Source organism: Falco rusticolus, chromosome 12, assembly GCF_015220075.1.
Source record: "Falco rusticolus isolate bFalRus1 chromosome 12, bFalRus1.pri, whole genome shotgun sequence".
In the NCBI taxonomy this organism is placed as follows: domain Eukaryota; kingdom Metazoa; phylum Chordata; class Aves; order Falconiformes; family Falconidae; genus Falco; species Falco rusticolus.
The window spans coordinates 29,431,442-29,451,151 of NC_051198.1; the positions used below are offsets into that span (position 1 = coordinate 29,431,442).

Here is a 19,710-nt window from a genome sequence, read left to right on the forward strand (position 1 = left end):
GGCGGGGGATCGGGGCCAGGGCCGGTCGCGGCCCGCCCGCTGCGGCGGCTCCCACGCCGCCACTCCGCACGCAGAGAGAGCGCGGGGAGGCCGGCGGCCCGCGGCCCTGCGGGCGGTACGGGGCCGCAGCTCCCCCCACCCGCTTCCCTCCGCCCTACCTGCTCCCCGCGCCGAGGGGCGCTCCGGGGCCTCCCGCGCCCGCCCGCACTGACGGAGCCGAGCCAGGCCGAGGCCGACGCCCCGCCCCCGCCCCCGCCCCGCCCCCGCCCCCGCCCCGCCCCCCGCCCCCGCCCCCGCCCCCCCCCCCCCCGCTCCGCCCCTCCCCGCCCCCGCTCCGCCCCTCCCCGCCCACCGGCCTATCGGCGGACAGCGCCCCCCGGCCCGCCCCGCCCCTCTCGCCCGGCGGCGCCCCCCTCCGGTGATGGCGGCGCTGTTACGGCAGCGCCGAGGCGAGGGCAGCAGCGAGGCGGGCAGCGCGGCCTGCGGAGCTCCCCGCGCCTCCCCTAAGCGGAGATGAGCCGGTAGCTCGCCCCAGCGCCCTGCAGGAGGCGTTTCCGAGCGCACCCCCGTCAAACACAGCCTGGAGAGGCTGTTGGGCCCGCGGGGGCTGCAGCCCACCGCCCCCCGGCGGGACAGTCCCCGGCCGCGGGCCCGGGGACCGGCAGGGACGCGGCGCGGCCGGCGGGGGAAGGTGCGGGGCACGGCCCCGAGCGCAGGGGCTGGGGGGCGGCGCTGCCTGCAGCACCGAGCCGTAACGTGCTTGTGCACCCACGGCCGCGTCAAGGGGGCTTGCTTCAGGGCACGCGTGGGCACCCCCGGCTCGGAGCCCGGGACTCGGGTACCTGGCTTCCCCGCTATCCCAGTGACCGACCGGAGGAACCAAAGTAGCAGCTCCCAGGGTGACCTTTCGGCCGGGCAGAGGCTGCTTATCCAGCGCCGCACAGCTGACGGACAGCTCCCGCCCAGGAGTGATGATGGACAGCCACAGCCAAGGAGTGATTTCTATAAACCCATGCCGTGCCAAACCCGTCCTCCTACAGGTCGAGCCCAGGCTGCTCGAAGGGAATCTGGCCTGGATAAAGTCTCCGACAAGCCGTGCTGAATTTTGATGCTCAGTCACTATTAAGGAAATAGAACTGACGTTTATAGTCAGGTAGTTATTGTTTTCCCAGTGATGATACCAGTTGGAGGGGGAAGGCAGGACAAATAAGGGGGCTGGCAAGTGGAAATTACCTCAGGGGAAGTACTGGGAAAGTCCAGAGCTGCAAGTGCTCTCCGACCCCAAAGATCTGAAAACTGAAAGAAGGGGAACATGGACTTGCAGTTGTAACAGTAAACACGATACCCACTAGCTCGAGAGAAGCTATGATAATTCATCTATTTGTTAGAAATCTGCTGTCCTTTGTAAAAGCAAAGAAAAATTTTAACCTGCTGCCTGCTCTTTTTACCTCACAGGTACTTTAGAAGAAGGGGTTGAAGTGTAACCAAAGACATGGATGTAAGCCAGATTCAACGTCAGCTTAGCAGTGGCAGTTGATGTCTGCCTTTTTTGAGATGCTTGAGATTCTGGGCACAGGAAATATTTTATGGCTGATACTGATTAATGGATTTTAGTGAAGTGCCTGAAATGGAAATTATTACCAATTCTGGAGAAGACTAGAATTTAGGAGAACTTCAATGGAGCTCAAGTGCAAGCACAGGGAGAAATGGTGTCAAGTAGAGTTGAATGGAAAGTACTAGACTGAGGGAGGTTACTGATGACATCCTGGAGTATTATTCTTGGAATTAATCTTTGTTTCATATTTCCCTTTAGTTATTTTGGCAGGAAAACCAGAAAATTGATGAGATGGGGAAAAAAATGAACTGCGGTTAAAAAGGAATTAACTAATATGATTGATGTATGGGATCATCATATGGAAGTCACTGCAGAAGAGAAAGATGTGATTGTAGCCGACAGCTATGCAATGAGCATAATTGCCAACATAATGCAATGGCATAAAAAGCAAACGCTTATCTTATGACGTGTAACTGGAGAGCGGTGGCAGGGAAGTGTTCATGCCAGCAGGTTCTGCCATCTCCTTGGGAAACTGCACATGGTGGTGACTACCCTTCCTCAGTGTAGCATGTCCAGGGATGATCTGCTAGCACGGTCGAGGAAAAGAACAGTATTTTAGGAGGTTACCAGAGCACGGATTGTCTAATGCAGCAGAATGAAAGCTGAGACAGAGGGTATGGTTGCCATCTGCCATAAACCATGGAAAATGGTGTGTGAATTCAAAGGTAATGTTGAATATAAAAATAAAACTGTGTGAATAATTTTATGCTAGAAAGGTAAAGCAAGCACCTAACAAAGCATCTCAGGTTCTAGAACCTCCTGGTTGGAGCAATAAAGGCAAAAACCCTAACATTTTAGCTCTGAGTGAATCCTGTGGCTTAGTGCTGCAGCCACAAAGGAGGCTGGCCACCATTGCCTGACAAAACCCCTGCCTGTCCTGGCTTCCACTCCTGGGCTTTGCAATGCAGTTCTTAAAAATAATAAAAAAAAAAAAATGTTGAAACCTCATGCTGTACCTTTTTTCACAGTATCTTTTCCAGACATTCCTACGTGCCAGGGTGTTAGTCTAAATAAAAGTCTGTTCAGCCTATGCTGTGTGACTCATTTGGCACTGCCATGGGTAGCAAAGGGGCTGAGCACCTGCAGAACTCAAAACAATGGGCTGCAGCAGCTCTGACCACCTCAGGAGGAAAATGGGGAAACAATGCTTGTGAGCAACAAGCCTGTTCTAACGAAAATATTATTTCCCTGCTTGCTTCTCCTTTGGGCAGAAATAGGGCATGACTAGCCAGTCCCTTCACAAATCTATATGTCAGAGGAAAGGAATTATTTCAATGGCTAATGGTGCAGCTTCAAGTAGAGCCACTCTAGAGCAAGGATTAGGGTAGCAGAGAGGTTCTGAAAGTTTCAGTGATACTTACATATGACTTCCCGTGCGCTGCTGGACAGCAAGCACATTCAAAAGATGGTGGATACTCCAGGGGCACTCCTCAGAGCTGGGTGTGAAACAAGGAAGCTGTGTATCCACCTGCAGTCAGGACATTTCCCTCGTACAAAAAAGGCAGCCAGTCACTGTCAGTCTTTCCAGCCCTGCCCATTATTTCCAAAGGGACATGCCACCCTTCCTCCCTCCAAGCATCCACCAGTGCCCCGCTGTGCAAATTGCCTTTTCCAGTTCCTGCTGGGCACTCCAGCTCCCAGTTCCTCAGATCACATCCACCACTTCTGCACCCACAGCCTCGAGCCTAGCACTTCACCAAAAGCCACTCGGCTCTTCTCTCAGCAGTGCCCAGGCAGTGGAAGGAGATCATCTTCTCTCCAGAGCAAACGCCTGTTCCACACACACATGCGCCAGGACAGCTGCGCCAGCAAACCTCGCTGCTGAGCAGCAGCTGCCACACTCCAGGCTGCCTGCACGTGTGATGGGGTTTCACGCAGCTACCAGGGCACACGCTGTGGTTTGAGGCACGGTTTGAGGAAGCCAGGAGGAATGCCATCTTTATCTCAATTATCAGGGAAAACCTGAGGTTCTTCAGGGGAGGGAAGCCACGGGGAACTGGAAGAGGCATGAGGCTAAATAGCTGCACTCTTTTCTATAGCGTCTTGGGGTATTTTTCAGAAGCACAAATCACCTGGAGCTCACTTCTCGATCCCAAATGAACACTGTCACCTTCCACTAGAAGTGCGAGAAGCCACTGCCTGCCTGCCTGTTACATTGCCAGTCCCTGACCTGTCAGGAACTTGCTTTCCTTGAAATTGCTCCACGACCGCAAACCTGCTTCCACTTGTGAGAACTGATGTAACTACTGCCTAGGGTAATGGGACTGTCCCCTTTCAATTTTCTAGATTTGCCTAACTCTGGAAAGCTATACTGCTTTATGCTTATGTAACAGCTTTATGCTGTTTCACACAATTCTTAGTCCTAACTCTTAACCTTTTGGCAGTCACTGTCTTGGCCATTGATTCCCATGGTGGATGTATTAGTTACAACAGACAGCAAGCTTTTACACACCCGTGGATTTCTTAGCAAAGAGAAACTATGACTAAGTGACCAGAATACACACGTGAAAAAGAATAGTCAAAACGGAAATTCACAAAATTACTGCTGACCTCAAGTGGTCATACAAGTTTTTTCAACTCCTTTGGATCATAGGAGTGTACCAACAGCTGTGTGCAGGCAAATCCCCCCAAAACTACTCTCTTTAATTTTCTACTTACATTTCTTCCTCTGTTAATTCATTTTAAAAGTATTTCTTGCTGGAGAAGGAAATGGGTTTCCTACCTGTCTGCAAAAACTGTTTTTTCTTGTCCTGTTGCTGATTAAAACAAAAGGCTTTGGTTTTGCAAAACAGGTTGTTGGAAACATTGAGATCTTATTTATTGTCTCATGCAATCAATCTGAAGCAATTTACTTAGAGATCAGAAAAAGAGAAGGCACAAGCTGAGCTTCAGACAGCCAGTTCTGAAAAGTTCAGCCTTGACCCAGAATCAAAATGAATTTTGTCTTTCACTTGCACCATCATCACCAACAAAGGCTCCATATAGACTCACTGGTTTCATTTCATGCTTTGCAAATAGATTTGCTTCAAACCATGATATTCCTATTCCTTACTATTGTTAACAGGTTTCCACAGGGGAAACAGGGTGAAGTTTTGTAAGTATTTCTGTTAGTGATTGCAGAAAGGAGAGAATCTAGTCCATCTCCCAAAACAGCGTCAGCTCTGCAGGAGAAGCTGAAATAAAAAGCAGTGATTTCTTATTTATTTACTGATATCTAGGACAGCAGCATGAACAGCTCCCTGGTTGTATTCAACTTGCTGATACAAAAGAAGAAAAAGCAGGTTTCTTTCAGAGTAAAATAGATCTGTAAAGTTGTTGTTATCACTTAAGCTCTCCATAATTCCTCAGTGAGCAGAAATTCAGTTTCCCCAGAAGTCATCCACAAATACAAACCTTAAATTTTTAAGGTATGAGCATTTATGCACATTCCCCTTTTAAAATCCACAACCTCTCAAAAGTAATCCCTCATCGTCATTTTTCCTTGTTTCCATAACTTTTAAGCTTATATTACTAGCTTAAAAACTGTATGAAATTTCGGTGTGAAACAAGTGACTCTTCCTTCGTAAGACCCTAAAATCCATCCCATGGTTACGGCATCGGTAACACCTTTGGGCTCTGAGGACCACACATCTCCGTCCAGGTGCAGGCCTTACTCTCGCCTTTTCTAGGGCACTTAACAGTGCCGCTTTTGGACTAGTCTTTGATTTTCATCATCTATTGCACCACATCTGACAGGGTTTGAACATTTAAATTCTTCCCTAGAGGAATACGACGTGACCAGGCAGCTCCCTCAAAATGGGAATACTGCCAATTTGAACAGTAGGAAGAAAGTACATGAACGGAAGAGCAAAGGAGATTTACACAGAATCCACATGCAAGGGGAAGCCTCCTTTAATCCTTAAGTATTTGATTTTTTGTCCTTTCCTAAGGTCTGTTCCTCCAACACAGCTCTGTGTTCATCTGGGGTACTTGTAAAATCGCTCAAGTCAGAATGTACACGTGGAACAACACTTGAGCATCTACTTTGACACGGCCAACTGCTTCCTTTTCAACTTGTGTTCTGCAAACAGTACCATCGTAAACCAAAACACATTACTATAGTAACTGTACTAGGAGCAATATCAACATCTAGCAATCATAAGTTACAGATTACAAATTCATCTAATCCCCTTACACTCAAAAATAATTCCTTGTCATTCTCCTCATTGACATTCTCTTCTACCTAACTTATCCATTTTATCTTCTCTTTTGTTGCACAACCACGAGACAAAGCATTTCCCTTAGCATTTTCCATAAGGTAAAGCATTTGTTTTTTTCTGAAGTGCCTCAGACATGCAAAGCAATATATCAGCTACTTAGTAACAAGAATATTGATGAGAAAAATGAAGTTTCATAAGAGGTTCAAAACAGGCTCATGAAAGTTCCTGCTCTCACACAAAAGCTAAAAAATTTGACACAACATTAAATAGTCATATTGCATGTGCATGCAAACTGCAATTAAAGTTCAGATAAAATAGATACCACGTTAAAATGCATTTTCTATGACCCCAGATCTCTATTTAATAATAAATAAATTGAATATTGGATTATTATTAATATTTAAAATAATAAATGACTACACAATAAATAATCATAAACCACGATTTAGCATTTTTTAAACTACGCATGTATTTCCTGTAAGATGTTAATGCATGGTGAGAAAAACAATTAGACAAAAAAAAAGTGACATGACTATAAAATCAAAGGAAAAAGTGAAGAAAACTTCCCAAATACAATGATCAACTCACATAGAGCTGATTGTCAAAATTCCCAGTGCAAACAACGGAACTGTTGGAGCTGCTTTTTGAACCAAAGTCACAAGAGACTTTATAGCACAAATATTAGGTGACGACAAAAAGGTGTCTCTCAACTCCCACTGCAAACAGAGGAAGGGCACTAAGGCTGGCTTCTGTGTGTTTTCCTTGATTTATTGTGGAGGGCTGCATCTTGACCATTAGGATCACTAGGATGAAGCAGCTGCCCAAATCTGCTCCATTTCTCCACTTCAAACACATAAGATACATGCCTAAAAGGGAATGCACACCGTGGTGAGACACAGGAGCAGCTACAGCGTGAGCTACATGACTTGCAAGAAGCAGAGCCAAGGAGTAATTACCTGATGCTTTCCAGAAAAGCACTGAGGAAAATGACTATGCCATCATGTATATTAGGTACAATTAATGTGTTCCAAAAGAATTACTTTAGAGAAAGCACAGTGAGTTTTAAAAATTTTCCTGACAATCACTGTCATGCCTTGTCCCATGCAAAGCAAGGCCATCTTACTCCCCCTGTGGAACAGAAAAAGAGATTTGAACAAAAAGGCTACAGAGAATTAACAACTTCCCATGCAAAGATATTCAGCTATTGCAGTCCAGCACCAAGGAACGAATCATGTAAGCAGTTCTTTAAACTCTGAGAATGTTTTATAGGCTTGGAAGCATGCAAAGATTTTGGGGAATCAGAGGAAATACCCATGACGATGCAGTTTGAAATCACATTGCTAGAAAGAAGCAGTAGGCTTCCAGCCAGTGGTGGAGTTGGCCACTGTTATCGGCAGCCTTTGCGACACTGAGAAGCGGCCACCTTCACTAGAAAAGCTGCATCTGGAAATTAAAAGATTAATCTATTTAGGCCAGTCTGAGTAATGAAGAGGGAAATCATGGTTGATTGCTATTATCACCCTCACCCACATACTGCCCTTTATAAACAAATACTTGGAAAAGATAAATATCTTCTGCTTCATTCAACTCCTACTTCAGCTTCTGCAATTTCTCTTTCAGAGTGTATTATTCTGTTCCGACTTCAGAAGTTATCCAATGAACAGTTTGGGTATTTTTAAAAAAAATTTCTCTATATATTTTTGATTTGTTACCTTTTTTCTTAAGAGTTTTAACCCATAAAGTCTCGCAGTTAAGAGAACTAAGCCCTGGCCAATGTAAAAGAAATAAAGGTAAGCAAGTCACTTTCGTGACTTCAAACTTCATCCCAAGACACTCAGAGGAAGGAAAAAATGAGTTTTCATTTAATTTGGTTTTAATCTGAAATTTTACAGTTTAGATCCACTAGATGCAGACACCATCTTAACAACATACACAAAACTTATTCTACAAATATTGTTATTGTGCAGTTTGGACGTTCAGGTTGGGAAGCTACCTAGAAGAGAAAAAAATAGTTTCAAAATCTTTTTTGGAAGTCTGAGAAGAAAAAAGTAAATGGATTGTGATGGGCAAGTAGGGGAAAATTTTGAAGATCCTCAAGGCAGAAGCCTAACAGACATCTCTAACCCATTTTATTTTGTGTCTTGTACTCTTCAGTGGGTATGTACTTGGTCAAGGTCACATTTCTCTTGGTTAAGGAGAATCTAATGGAATTTATGCACCTGTTCAAACAGTTTCATCTTCCAAATGCAGTCTCCCCCTTTCAATCTCTGAGTTCAACTGTATGCTATTTTTTTGCAACAAGGGAAAAAAGGAGGGACAGGTACCAAGTTCTTTTGCTTCCCAATATAGTGCAGAAAAAAATCTGCCTTTATAAATACAACACGGGTGCTGACTGGCTGGTGCCTGCTTACCCTAATGAGCTTAAAATCTTATTTGTAGTGGACATCTGTCAAGACAGAAGTGAGGCACATAAGTCCTTAATCCATTAGCTCTAAACCCAGCAGAGCGTTCACACTCCCTTTTTTGAATCAAAGACAAAAAACCCGAGTTGGAATGTACAGTGGAACAGTGCACAACTTCAAGAGCAGCTCCTAGGCAGTAAGCACGTGAGATTTCAAGGCAAACAACAATGAAAACTGATGACAAAACTGGAATCATGATGGAAAACTTATGAGAAACAGGCCGGTCTGCAGTTCGGGATGAAACAGTGAGTTTGATTCTTTGCTGTGTTTTCCCTAGTTCATCTGGATTTTTAATAAAAAATAAAGCCAAAGAGAAAGGATGGGCTGCACACCTTCTCACAGTGAGATTGCTAATACTATTGCAAGAAGTGGTCTTAAGGCTTTGAATAAACCCAGAAGTATTTTGCGTATTGATCCAGGAGATAAAGGAATTCCTCTGCTAGTTAAAGGTTCATCTTGCTACAATACTGATGAATTCCACCAATATGGGATCCAGGGGAATGACTATCTGCGAGAAAAGGAGGACAAACTATCAGAACAGGACAAGAGTGATAATTTTCAGTTATCTTCCCAGGCTCATTCAGATCCCCAGATTTCCAGGGAAGACAAGAGAATTGAGAGGACAGCCACAGATGCTGAAATTGTTATGTCTGAACTGATTGAGTCTCAAAAACACATCACTGAGGCCATACAGATCAGAAAGCAAAGCTCTTGTGAATCAGAAGCGTCCGCTTTCATTTGGGATGACAAGAATGAAAGCAATGCAAAGCAAATCCCAAAGAAAGGAAAGAAGCAAAAACCCCATAAGCTGGCAAAGCAACATCGACCTAGCAAAATTAAAGAAAAGTCCATTTTGGCCCTGTGCGAGACAGAGAAAAAAGTAGATTTCCCAGAACTGCTGGTTAAGGCTCATCAGAGTGCATATGCCTACTTAAATCCCAACCTCTCCAAGTATGAAACTATAATCCACATGGCCACCGAGGCTACCCAAACTCAGCTCTTCCTACAGCAGATGGTAAGCTTTCTCGTGCTTCGCTTCGATGAAATCAACCAGCTCTTGGAAGAAATTGCTAATGATGGGGAAAATCTTCTCAAAGATGTAGGTGGGAATCTGGCATGGCCAGCAGAAAAAGGTGATTTGAAGGAGCACCCTGATCTTCTGCAACAACTACTGCAGTACACGGTCAATAAAATGCAGTTGCTGAGCGGGACTCTGGCCTCCCTCACCTCAGATGCCCTGCAGGAGACATGCAGCTACCTGCGGTCTGCTGCAAGTAACTTGGAAGGAAAACTGAAAGCAAAGCAGTGCTTCGATGAGCACCTGCTACGGACAGTAAGGCTGCTCGAAGCCTCAACAGTGGGATCCTCTCAGTCCCATGGTGATGACAGGACTCTGTATTCTGAGGACAGTGGCATTGGCGTGGACAATGAGTCCCTCAAAGAGTTCAGTGCTCTCAGCCAGCACGGAGGACAAGCAAGCTGCGATTCCTGTGGGCATGGACATCTGTCCCAGGAGCACACCAGAAAAGCGGAGCACATGCGTGATGGGAAAGTGTCACCAGGCACAGCTGCATCCCATGACTGTGCACTTGAAAGACATTTTAAAGATATATTTTATTCACCTGTGCGGAGTAGGGAAGGGACTTCTGGTCAGGGTGGAGTACCAGAAGGCATTTCTACCATACACCAATATGCAAGCTTGAGCAAAAGTCATTTCCATAACTCCTTCCACTCTGACTCTACTCAGAAAGGTGAACATTTCAAAATCTGTGAATCAACAGATTTTCCTTCTGATGATGACGTTGACGACGATGAAGAGAGCACCCTGGAGGAAGATGACGACAATACAAGTTTGTCAGAAATGGGGAAGGATGCTCTGCCAAGGAGGTCCCTGTCTTTGCCTACAGTCACTGATAACACACAGAGGCAGTCCATCAAGAGGACGGAGAACACAGAGACAGAGGAAATTATTATGAAGATGAAAGATGCCATCAGTGAAAAAATCAAGTTCGTCCCAGCTAAATCCAGGCGTAAAGAATGGATAGAGGATGAGAGCGGAAAAGAGGTCCTGGCAACAAGGCCCAGTACGGCAACGGGCAGCCAGAAAACCTTCAGGAAACAACAACGGTCCAGGTCAGAGGAGTCTCTCAGAAGCCAGGCAGAGGACCCGACCCTCCTAGAGCTTCAGAGAACTCAAAAAGAGCTCAGCAAGAGGCTGGAAATGTTTTATGGAAAGGATACAGATAACAATGTGGAACCTTGGAAATCAAGAACAGCACCTTATTTGCAGGATGAGCAATTTACATCTAGGTCCTCTAGCAAACTGAAGGCGTGCCTCTCAAAAAATTTCAGCATCCTGCCTAACCAGGATAAAGTCCCTTCGTTCATGGTTGATCAAAACCCTGCCCATCAACTGGATGAAAAAAAGGGCAGGAAACCTTTAAGAGCTACTAAGCCCACCCAGGAGACATCAGGAGGAAAAGAAAAGGAGCCTCCTGGAGCACAAATGCTCAATGGCAGCAGCTGTGTCTCCCGACAGTCTGTCAAAAAGCTTATTGAAACATTCAGTCCTGCTGATGGTCTTGTAAAAGCCTCACCTTCAGGATCTTTAGGACCAATAAAGTGCATCAGAAAAATTGGGCTTCCAGTCATCCCACCCACCATTCCCTTTCAGGGAGGCCTGGCACCTTTAAATCTTAAGCATCGTATTTCACCAGTAGAAGACACAAACCCTTCAAACACCAGTGGAGTTTCTTCTAGCTTTCCACATGCCTTTCCTCCTGCACCAGCTGCAGAATTAAGCAAGAAAGACACAAAAGAAGAGACTGATGAAGACATTGAGAACCTGCCACCACCACCACCTGAAATGTTAACGGACACTTCTTTAGACTTTTCTGAGTGTGAAGAAACTGCAAGAATAGAGGGAAACTCTTCAGAAGATGCCAAAAAGCCTCCCAAAACAGAATTTCGTGCTACTAAGAGATCACAAGTTTCCCCAAAAATGAAAGCCTCCCTTCAGTCCATTGACTTGTTGCCAAGTAAAAATATCAGCGGCCCCAGTGTCATTTCTAATAAAGGTGTAAGAAATACTGGAGCAGGGGATGAGAAACTGCAGAGGTACCCTCGGGAGCTGAACCCTACCAACGTGCATGTCCCTAGCCCGGAGGAGATACTGGCAACCCAGAGAAAAGAGGCTGAGGATTTGTACAAGCAAACCCATAAAATTATTCCTCTTCAAAATCCCAGTGGGGTTTCAATCCCACACAGCAACAGCTCAGAGAGCAAAGAGCCCAATTCACCTCCAACTTCAGTGCAATACCAGAAGCACGGTTCTGCCGATTCGCTCAGGAGAAACAAAAAAGGCTCAGTGTTTGCCAGGAGGGTCTCCCCAACAAGAACTCCTCCTTCCTCTCCACTAACTGAGAAGCGGCCTTTCAACCCCCCAACACACAACAGACACTCTCTGCAGGCTTTTAGCAGCCCACAAACGAGCTCACCCACCATGCAGAGGAAACCCAGTCCCCCGTCTAGCCCCAGGGTGCCCAGCCCACCCTCACAGAAGAAGCTGCCCTCTCCACCACCTCAGCGAAATCCACTCAGCCCTCCCATGGGGCACAAGCAAAGCTCGCCAACACCACGCCGGTTGCTGGGCTCCCCAGCCTACCATCAAGATGCCAGCCCCCCTCCATTCCCCACTGCCCCCTCCCCACCAGCCTCCCCATCCTGCTCCTACAAGGGGCTGAGAGCTGGGCTGGAGGCTGGGGACGAGCACCAGCTCTCCTCCTCCAAGAGGACCAGCAATGTCCGTTCAATATTCTGCCCAGCCACCTCTTCCTTATTTGAAGCCAGACCTCCAGCGGTACCCACCAAACCCACTGCAGAGGTGGCCAGCCAGCCTGAAGCTTCACCACTTTCCCAAAAGAGCAGTCTGTTTTTCCAGCAACCTCAAGACCGGACCAGAAAGCTCTCCCTGAGTGCTGCCAATCCTCAGCCATTCGTGAGGAGAAGTTTCTCTGACCGACGACCAGGGGTCCAGTTTCGTCTCCCAGCTCCCGTAATGACTGGCAGCGAACCCGCGCTTCACCAAGCAAGGTAAGAATCTTTCCACTTCAGACCAAGAAAGCAGAAGTAAAGCACTGCGTTGGCTTTCTAAACTCCTGGTGGGAATTTAATGTCGTTAAGAGATTTCCCTGAAAGGTGCCCTGTTCTTGTGCAGAACAGATGGCTGGGCAAAGATAACATGATACTTGGACTAGATCGGTGTAGGTCCCTTCCAACTGAAATATTCTATTGTCCTGCCCCAAACTTCAGTGGACTACTAGTCTGAATAAAGGGAAGAGTTAACTTTCCATGGCTTGCTCAAGCCTTACACTTACACATCCGCTGTGACAGGCACCCCAGGGAAAATTCAGTGTTGGTTTCATGGCACAGAACTCTATTTGTGTGGGGGCTAAGGCCATCCATGTTCAGTTCTTAACAGCTCTGAAGTAACCCTCAAGTTATAAATATCTTTAAACAACCATGAGAAGGTAGGCTTGGACCAAGAGGAAGGGTATCGTTCCTAACATCAGCCTCTAAGCCAGTAAACTGTTCAGCTGAAATCGGTATTATAATGTTTCAAATCATCTGACAAGAATGATGGACAGATAATGTGTAGGCAAGGTTCTGTATGGATGTAATTATAGCTCAAAATGTTGAGCTTCTTGTGTAGGCTTTCAGATCTAGGTGCTGATTTCAAGTCTGATGAGTCCACAGCCCAAGCCCCATTTTGAAAGCGGAAAAAACTCCCACGGCAGTGCAGATTCTTGCTCTGAAAAAATCATTTTAAAGAAATTGAAGCATCAACACATGGCAATGTTTGCAACCACTGGTGGCCATTTTTAAAAAATCTGGGCTTAGCTTTACATTTTCTCTACCATTTAGAAACAATAAAGCGCAAAACCAGCCAGGAAACAGAAATGAGTATTTGGGAATGCTCAAAGATCAGTGTAACAGCCTGGGAGTACCACGTGTTGTTATTCTAGTTTCTTAGCATCTTAGGATGTTTAAGTCCATTAAACTCTAAGCTACGCAAGAGGATTAAAGCCCTCGTCAGGTAACCTTTCCTCACGTGAGGAGTGTTTGTGCTCTTGCTGCAGAACAGCTACAGAAATCACAAGAATCATACCCATGAGTAGGGGTTGCAAGACCAACCCTAACAGGACATAAAATTGCCCTTGTAAGTGCACCAGCACTCAGTGTGCTGGAGTACAGGGATGGACGTGCTTGTCCAGGCATTCCCCCACCAAGGACAGAATAAGGACCAAGTTTTCCACACTGGCAGTAGAGGAACGTGCTGAACAAAACATGCAGAAAACACTGGGAAGTACAAACAGTTTTGCATTTCCTAAAGGTCCTGTACATTGTTGCTGGGTTTTCTGTTACGTACTGTGCAAAGTCAGCTTTGTCTACCCCAGTGCCTGCTAGCAAAACTAAATGTTTTCAAAATAAGCTTTATGTCAAACCTTGCAAGACAAAATCCCTGGCAGTTTTATGGATCAATTTTAACAACAGTCTATTATAAATTGTTAATTAATTTATGCTTCAATGGGGTGTATTATCTTTCTGTTGTAGTCTGTCAGAGCATAGTGAGTAATATAAAAAACCCACTGTAAATAAAATCATCCCTTTCATGAAAAAAATTATATATCTCACTGTTATGATATACAGTATTTTGGAAAGACAAAATATATCCTGAGCCAAATTCAGCTTACCATTTATACCAACGGACATCAAAAGTAGTCCTACTGAGTTAGCCCAAATTTATATCAATGTAAGCAAAAGAGAAACGTAGCCCATTAGTTACTGCATGCACCGATTTAAGATGCGGTACGCTACTGTGTGTTTTCTTACACTTAACATAAGCTGCCTGCAGTAAACTTTTACAGACCTTGCACTGAATACAAATACCACAGCAAATGTGTCAGTGGGCAGGGAAGGACCATTTTAGGAATCAGCATGTGCCAAAATCTCTGAGAGCCCCTCGCATCACTGCTGGTCATCTCCTCCCACTGAGAACCAGAGTGGTTGCCACAGCTGTGAGCACCACATCCCTGTGCACAGATGCTGACCCCTGCTTTTATAACAGATGTCATAACAGATAAACCACCATGTTCTGATCCATCTTTGTCCTTCAAGTTCACGAAGCAGCTTTGCAATTCATTCAGCTGACAGAACAAAATTTCAAATGTCTCCATAAACCAGATGTTGTATTACCTAAATCTCCTTGTTCTGGCCATGTTTGCATCTGGTCTCAATTCAAAAGCTATTCCACCCAGCTGTCAGTCTCCTTTCCTTCATTCCTTCCCTCACTCTACTTCTGCTCTCCAAATGTAACAATGCCTTTGTTTTGGTCCGGGGGGAGGGGCCTTGTGTGTTATTAGCAGCTTCAAGCACTAATCACAGGAGGAAGGGGGAAGAGTCAAACTTGCAATAGCATCACTCTTTCATAGGTAAAACATGTTGAAAATCAGTGAGTTAAGCCAGTTTCTTTCACGCTCCCAAACTCTGGGATATATCCCCCTACTTTTTCCATGCCCAATTAAAACATCCATTTGCTGAGAAGCAGATTGCTAAAGATAATACAGCAGGAGCTTATACAAGCAGCATGTTCCTCATCAGGCAGCTGAGTTCCCTCTCCCACCCACCCCATTTTAGCAGAAGCAAAAAAAAAAAAAAAAAAAAAAAAAAAGGCAGACTCATTTTGCTAGCTAGCACTGCCGGGCATTAAATGTCAGTGCTGTGCGCAGATCTGCGTGTCTCCTGCACACTCACTGCTCCCCTAGAAAGCGAAAGGCATTTGTTTCCCAAGCATGCCTCTCCTGCCCATCCCATGCTGTAAGGAGTATCAGGACTCAAAACATCATTAGCCCTAACTGGAGCTAAAGCTTTTGCATTTAGGCTTAGGGTACCTGGACAAGAGCCTCCGTTTCAGGTTTCAGTGCTCAAGTCAGTACAACTGGTTCTCACTTGGACAGCCTGTGGATCAACAGACTGAGCTAACTTTGCTGGTTTCTAGGTTTGGTCATTTGATAGCAATCAGCAGTTATTGACATCTTATCAGACCTAACGTGTATAATTGCTCTGCTCATAGAAATCCTGTTAATCTGTAATAGGATTTCTGTGCATGCAGTTAAACAAAATAATATTTCATTGCGACTGCTAATCTCCCAAGGTAGAGCAGAGAGAGAAGATTAAACACTATTGCCTGTTCAAGGAGGGCTTGAGAATAGATTAGGTTGACTGAATCACGCCCAAAGCAAGTTGCCCAAGTGAGACCTCCTGCAACTAAGGGATATTTGTATCTGGATTAGTTTCATGACTGGTCATGCATCATGAACCTCTTCATTCAGCAGTTCAAATCATTGAAGTCCTAGCAGTCAGAATAGGAGCATAACAGCTTGCCTGTAGTCGAAAGCTAATTCAGTTTAGCAGTTTATGTCCTTTAAAATACAGTAATAATTGCCAGATAACTCTGGGATATTTCCCCATGTCGAGCTTAAACCACTTGAATTAGTTACAGCAACACAGGGCAGATTTCAGCACAAAAGCTCATGGCGTGAGATATTCCTGACTAGTTCCTCTGCTATAATCAGTCTTGAATCATAAAGTCCCTGTGACCCTGGAGACTGCCAGCGTGACCTCAGGAACATCATTTACACATTCTGTGTCACAGTCCTCCTGTATGGCAGACTGATCCCACCAGAATACCCCCCCCCCACCATCATGCTGGCATACCGAGACACCACTGTAACCACCTTAAGCAGAGGCCTAACGGAGGTAAGGCCTTTCCTCCAGCGGAGTCTGGAACGAGACTTTTCACTTGCAGATAGGAACAGATCTGAGTGAACCCAGATTCACACTGATCCCCTGTTAAATATACAAAATGTTTCCTTGCTTCCCAGGAGAGTTTTGGGAGGGACAGTACAGTGCATTTGCATCACAAGAATAAAATCTGGATGGCGCATATAAAGAGCATGTAGAGAGGAGGAGACAGGGAATGACAATAGTATCGTGCAGCATGGGTTCGAGCTTCATGGGTTAATGTGGTCTAATCAGTGCTGGTTTAAAAAGTCATGATTCATTAGCCCTTTGACTTAAGCATCTTTACTTCTGCAGCTGGGAGGAGAGCCCTAGAAAAGCAAGCGACACTTGGAACAACAGCCCTTGTGTTCCTGAAATCAAGGAGTCCAACAGATCCGCTTCCCACCCCGAACTCTACGTCGTGGGCCAGGGGCTGCAGAGGGAGTAACAGCAGAAGCACCCACGAAGGCAGAGGCATGAGCAAGGCCAGAGGCCCTGGAGGGAGGAAGCACCTTTCCCAGGCCTCCAAAAGGTGGCTTTGTGTTTTTCTCGCAAGGAAACAACACAACAGGATTGCATCTGAAAACACAGACTGGCCCCAAAAAGCTAACAAAATATCAGCAGAGCGGTACCCAGCTGTTTCTCCTTCGGACTGCATTTCATGGTTTAACTCAAAGATCTACACTGAGCAAAAGAAATGCTTTGGAACTGGGCATGTCCGAGGCAAATTGGTTTGAAAAGACAGGACCTGTATCCAAGTCCTTTGTTTCCCTGTTTAGATAGAGGAGTTCAAAAACTATCAGAAATTATCACTATTTGACATGTTATTCATTCAGGAGGCATCACAGTTTCAGTTATGTAAAAAGTGGCTGCTGTGACATTTCCAGGGGGGGAGGTAAAATCCTGAATTAATTGAGTTTTATTGGAAAAACATCAATGGCTTCAGCAAAGCCACATCTTTACACTAGGTATTTATCAATAAATTCCCTCTCAATCAGAGAGGGAATAAGGTCAAACACAAATTAAAACAAAATAACCCCTTTTAAAGGAATAAAATTAGGGATCTTACTCCCTCAGAAAGGCTTTGATCTTCTAAATCACCTTTGATTATCACATAATCTCATCACCTCTAGCTTCCAGGGTACAAGGCTTAATCCTGATTAGAGTAGTTTTGTAATAGCCCAATCAAACAACATTGTAAATCCTGAAGCACCTAAGGACATGTATTTTTTTTTTTTTAAAAGAAGAGAATGTTACCATAGAGAATCCTGTTTATATTTTTTCTGATATATGCAGTTTGAGGGGATTTATTGTAATTTCACTGAAAAGTCTAGACAGATTCTTGTAACAAAAACATGAGTTATTTACAGTCAATTAATCCTAGGCTTTTACAGCACCCACTGGAATACAGCTTGAGAATTTACTGGATCTTGCTCATCTAACTAATTTATCATCACAATTGAGATGCAACTTCTAATTAATGCAATTTTAATTAATTTGATTTTATGTGTTTTCACATACAACTTCAGCACAGAACAAGATCCAGGAAAAAAACAAGCAAACTATTTGTAGTCCTATTTTGATAGGAACAGTTTTAATTTTTCCTACAGTTTTCACAGTGGTGGTATCTGGGCACTTCACCTTCACACAGAGTTTTTGACCCTTCCTCCCCACCTTCATGACATGGGAACTAAGGCTCATTTTATGCTGTACAAGGGACGCCTTTGGATACTGAACTCCTGAGATTTAGCCTAGTGCCTTAATCACAACCATCCTTCAATAAATTCTGTGCCATTTTACACCACAGACACAAGGAAACCTTAATTGTTAAGTTTAAGGTGGGTTTGAATATAAAGAATATATAAAGAAACTCAGTGAATAGATGCTGTGGACTGTCAGGGGTTCGTGAGCTTGAGGTGGCAAAGCAGCCATAGCCACAGTGAGCAGCCAGGAGATGTCAACAGAGCCACCTTGTAACCACACAGGCAGATGCACCGTCCCCTATCAAGTTGGAAAATCACCAGGGAGATACTGCAAAGATCATCAGCAGGGCAAACTCTGCAGGCCATCTTCCCCCTCATCAGAAGTGTAGTTCTCTCCCTACTGCATAAAAATACAAATACATTTCTGCATGTGTTTGGGGTTTGTCTGTTCTGCTGGCAGTAACCACCCAGAACGGAAACAAACCAGAAATCTGGCAGCAGAAAACCTGCACTTTGTGTGCCTTAATGTAGCTTTGAAGATGAAAACGTAAGAGTGGGAGGACAGCTTCTGCTCAGCTACTACAATCCTTTTATCTCTTTATGGTTTCATGCTGAAATTCCCAGCACCCATGATGAGTGATAAGAGAAAGCATTTATTTATATCCCCCAAGCACCAAACTCTGTGGTGCAAGAGCTACAGTAGCACGTGGAACAACACTCAGCAATCAAGATGGAAGCCTACTCACATGTGTGTTAGCTGGACATGGAGTCAGCCAAAGCATCTTTCCTCAAAAACCAGACTCCCCTGAAGATGTGGAACACGAGCTGGCACCCTGCCACAGCATCTCTCCCTGCTTTGACTAAGGCCCTGGTCATCAGGAACCTCATTGCAAACACAACCCCACCTGCAGCTGCTGAAGGACTCTGATGCTGCAGCAAACTGAGCCTTGTATTCAAGAAACAGAGCGTCTCCAGGAGTGACTACAAGTTTGTAATGTGGACTCATGACTACATATAGCTAACATTCTCTTTGGTACAGTTAATGTACAGGACTCTTGCAAATAAGGTGTCTACCTTCAATTTGTATTGCAAGCATGAGATTAACTATAGTATGCGGGAAATTATAGTTTGGCTCACCACTTTTTTTTTTAACAAGTTTTTTGGATAAAACTTCCATTTTCATTAATACAACTGTTTTATAAGACTGTACTCAACTTTAAGATTTATTTTTTATTCATGTAAATAAATCACAGGTTTTATATGCAGAGTATGAATTTGATCCCTCTTGCATTCTGTATACAACCAGCTTAAACCTCAGCCCAATGTTACGCTATTGATTCCTTCTTGGTGCACTAACTAGTGCCCTGTGCTATAAAAAGTCCGTTTGCTTCATTCTTCCCCACCCCAGCACAAGCTTGTCTTGTGTTTTACTGGTAAATCAATTAACTGAGGTTGCATTTCCATTAAGCAAGTACACCTTTTTTTTTTAGGCTACAAGATGCAGCCTGGGCACTGACAGAGCAGAGCACAGGGCAGCTGTGCTCCCCCCCCTCCCAGCCCTGCTCTAAGCTTCAGTGACCTGGCAGTTTGGTACTCAGTTCAGTAGAGGTTCCCAGTACAACCACAGCTAACTTGAGCATGGGGCAGGGGGTTTGTCCCAAGAGTTAGTATCACAGTGCACCCGCTGCAGTGGAGTCTCATGGCAGAGGGGCCGAGGACAGAGCGAAGCAGTATCAGTTTTCAAGCCAGAGCTCCATAGCAGCAAAAGCAGCAGCTAACAGCTCCATGCTGCACCTTACCTGCAGACCTTTAACAAACTGGCAGCTGCCCCTTGCTTCCAGTGACACTGCTCAAACCTCAGACCTTTCAGGGACTTGTCATTTCATACC

General features: G+C 45.1%; 2 protein-coding genes across 12 annotated transcripts in view; one reads left to right on the forward strand and one right to left on the reverse strand.

Moving 5' to 3' along the window:
- CLIP4 (CAP-Gly domain containing linker protein family member 4) overlaps positions 1-1,062 on the reverse strand; it is a 32,756-nt gene extending 31,694 nt beyond the window's left edge. For 7 of the 11 annotated variants that reach the window (XM_037405273.1, XM_037405274.1, XM_037405272.1 and 4 more), the window contains exon 1: positions 159-250. The gene's annotated coding sequence lies outside the window, so the exon portion shown is untranslated. Of the gene's footprint in view, positions 1-158; positions 251-842 lie in introns of those variants that run through there. The other 4 variants (XM_037405267.1, XM_037405271.1, XM_037405268.1 and 1 more) reach the window with 1 other exon arrangement.
- A 7,258-nt stretch (positions 1,063-8,320) lies between these two features.
- PCARE (photoreceptor cilium actin regulator) lies at positions 8,321-19,091 on the forward strand. Its single transcript, XM_037406004.1, has 2 exons — positions 8,321-12,368; positions 16,434-19,091. The coding sequence occupies exons 1-2, from the start codon at positions 8,596-8,598 to the stop codon at positions 16,564-16,566; spliced, it is 3,906 nt and encodes a 1,301-aa protein (XP_037261901.1). The 5' UTR covers positions 8,321-8,595; the 3' UTR covers positions 16,567-19,091.
- The last annotated feature ends 619 nt before the right edge of the window (positions 19,092-19,710 follow it).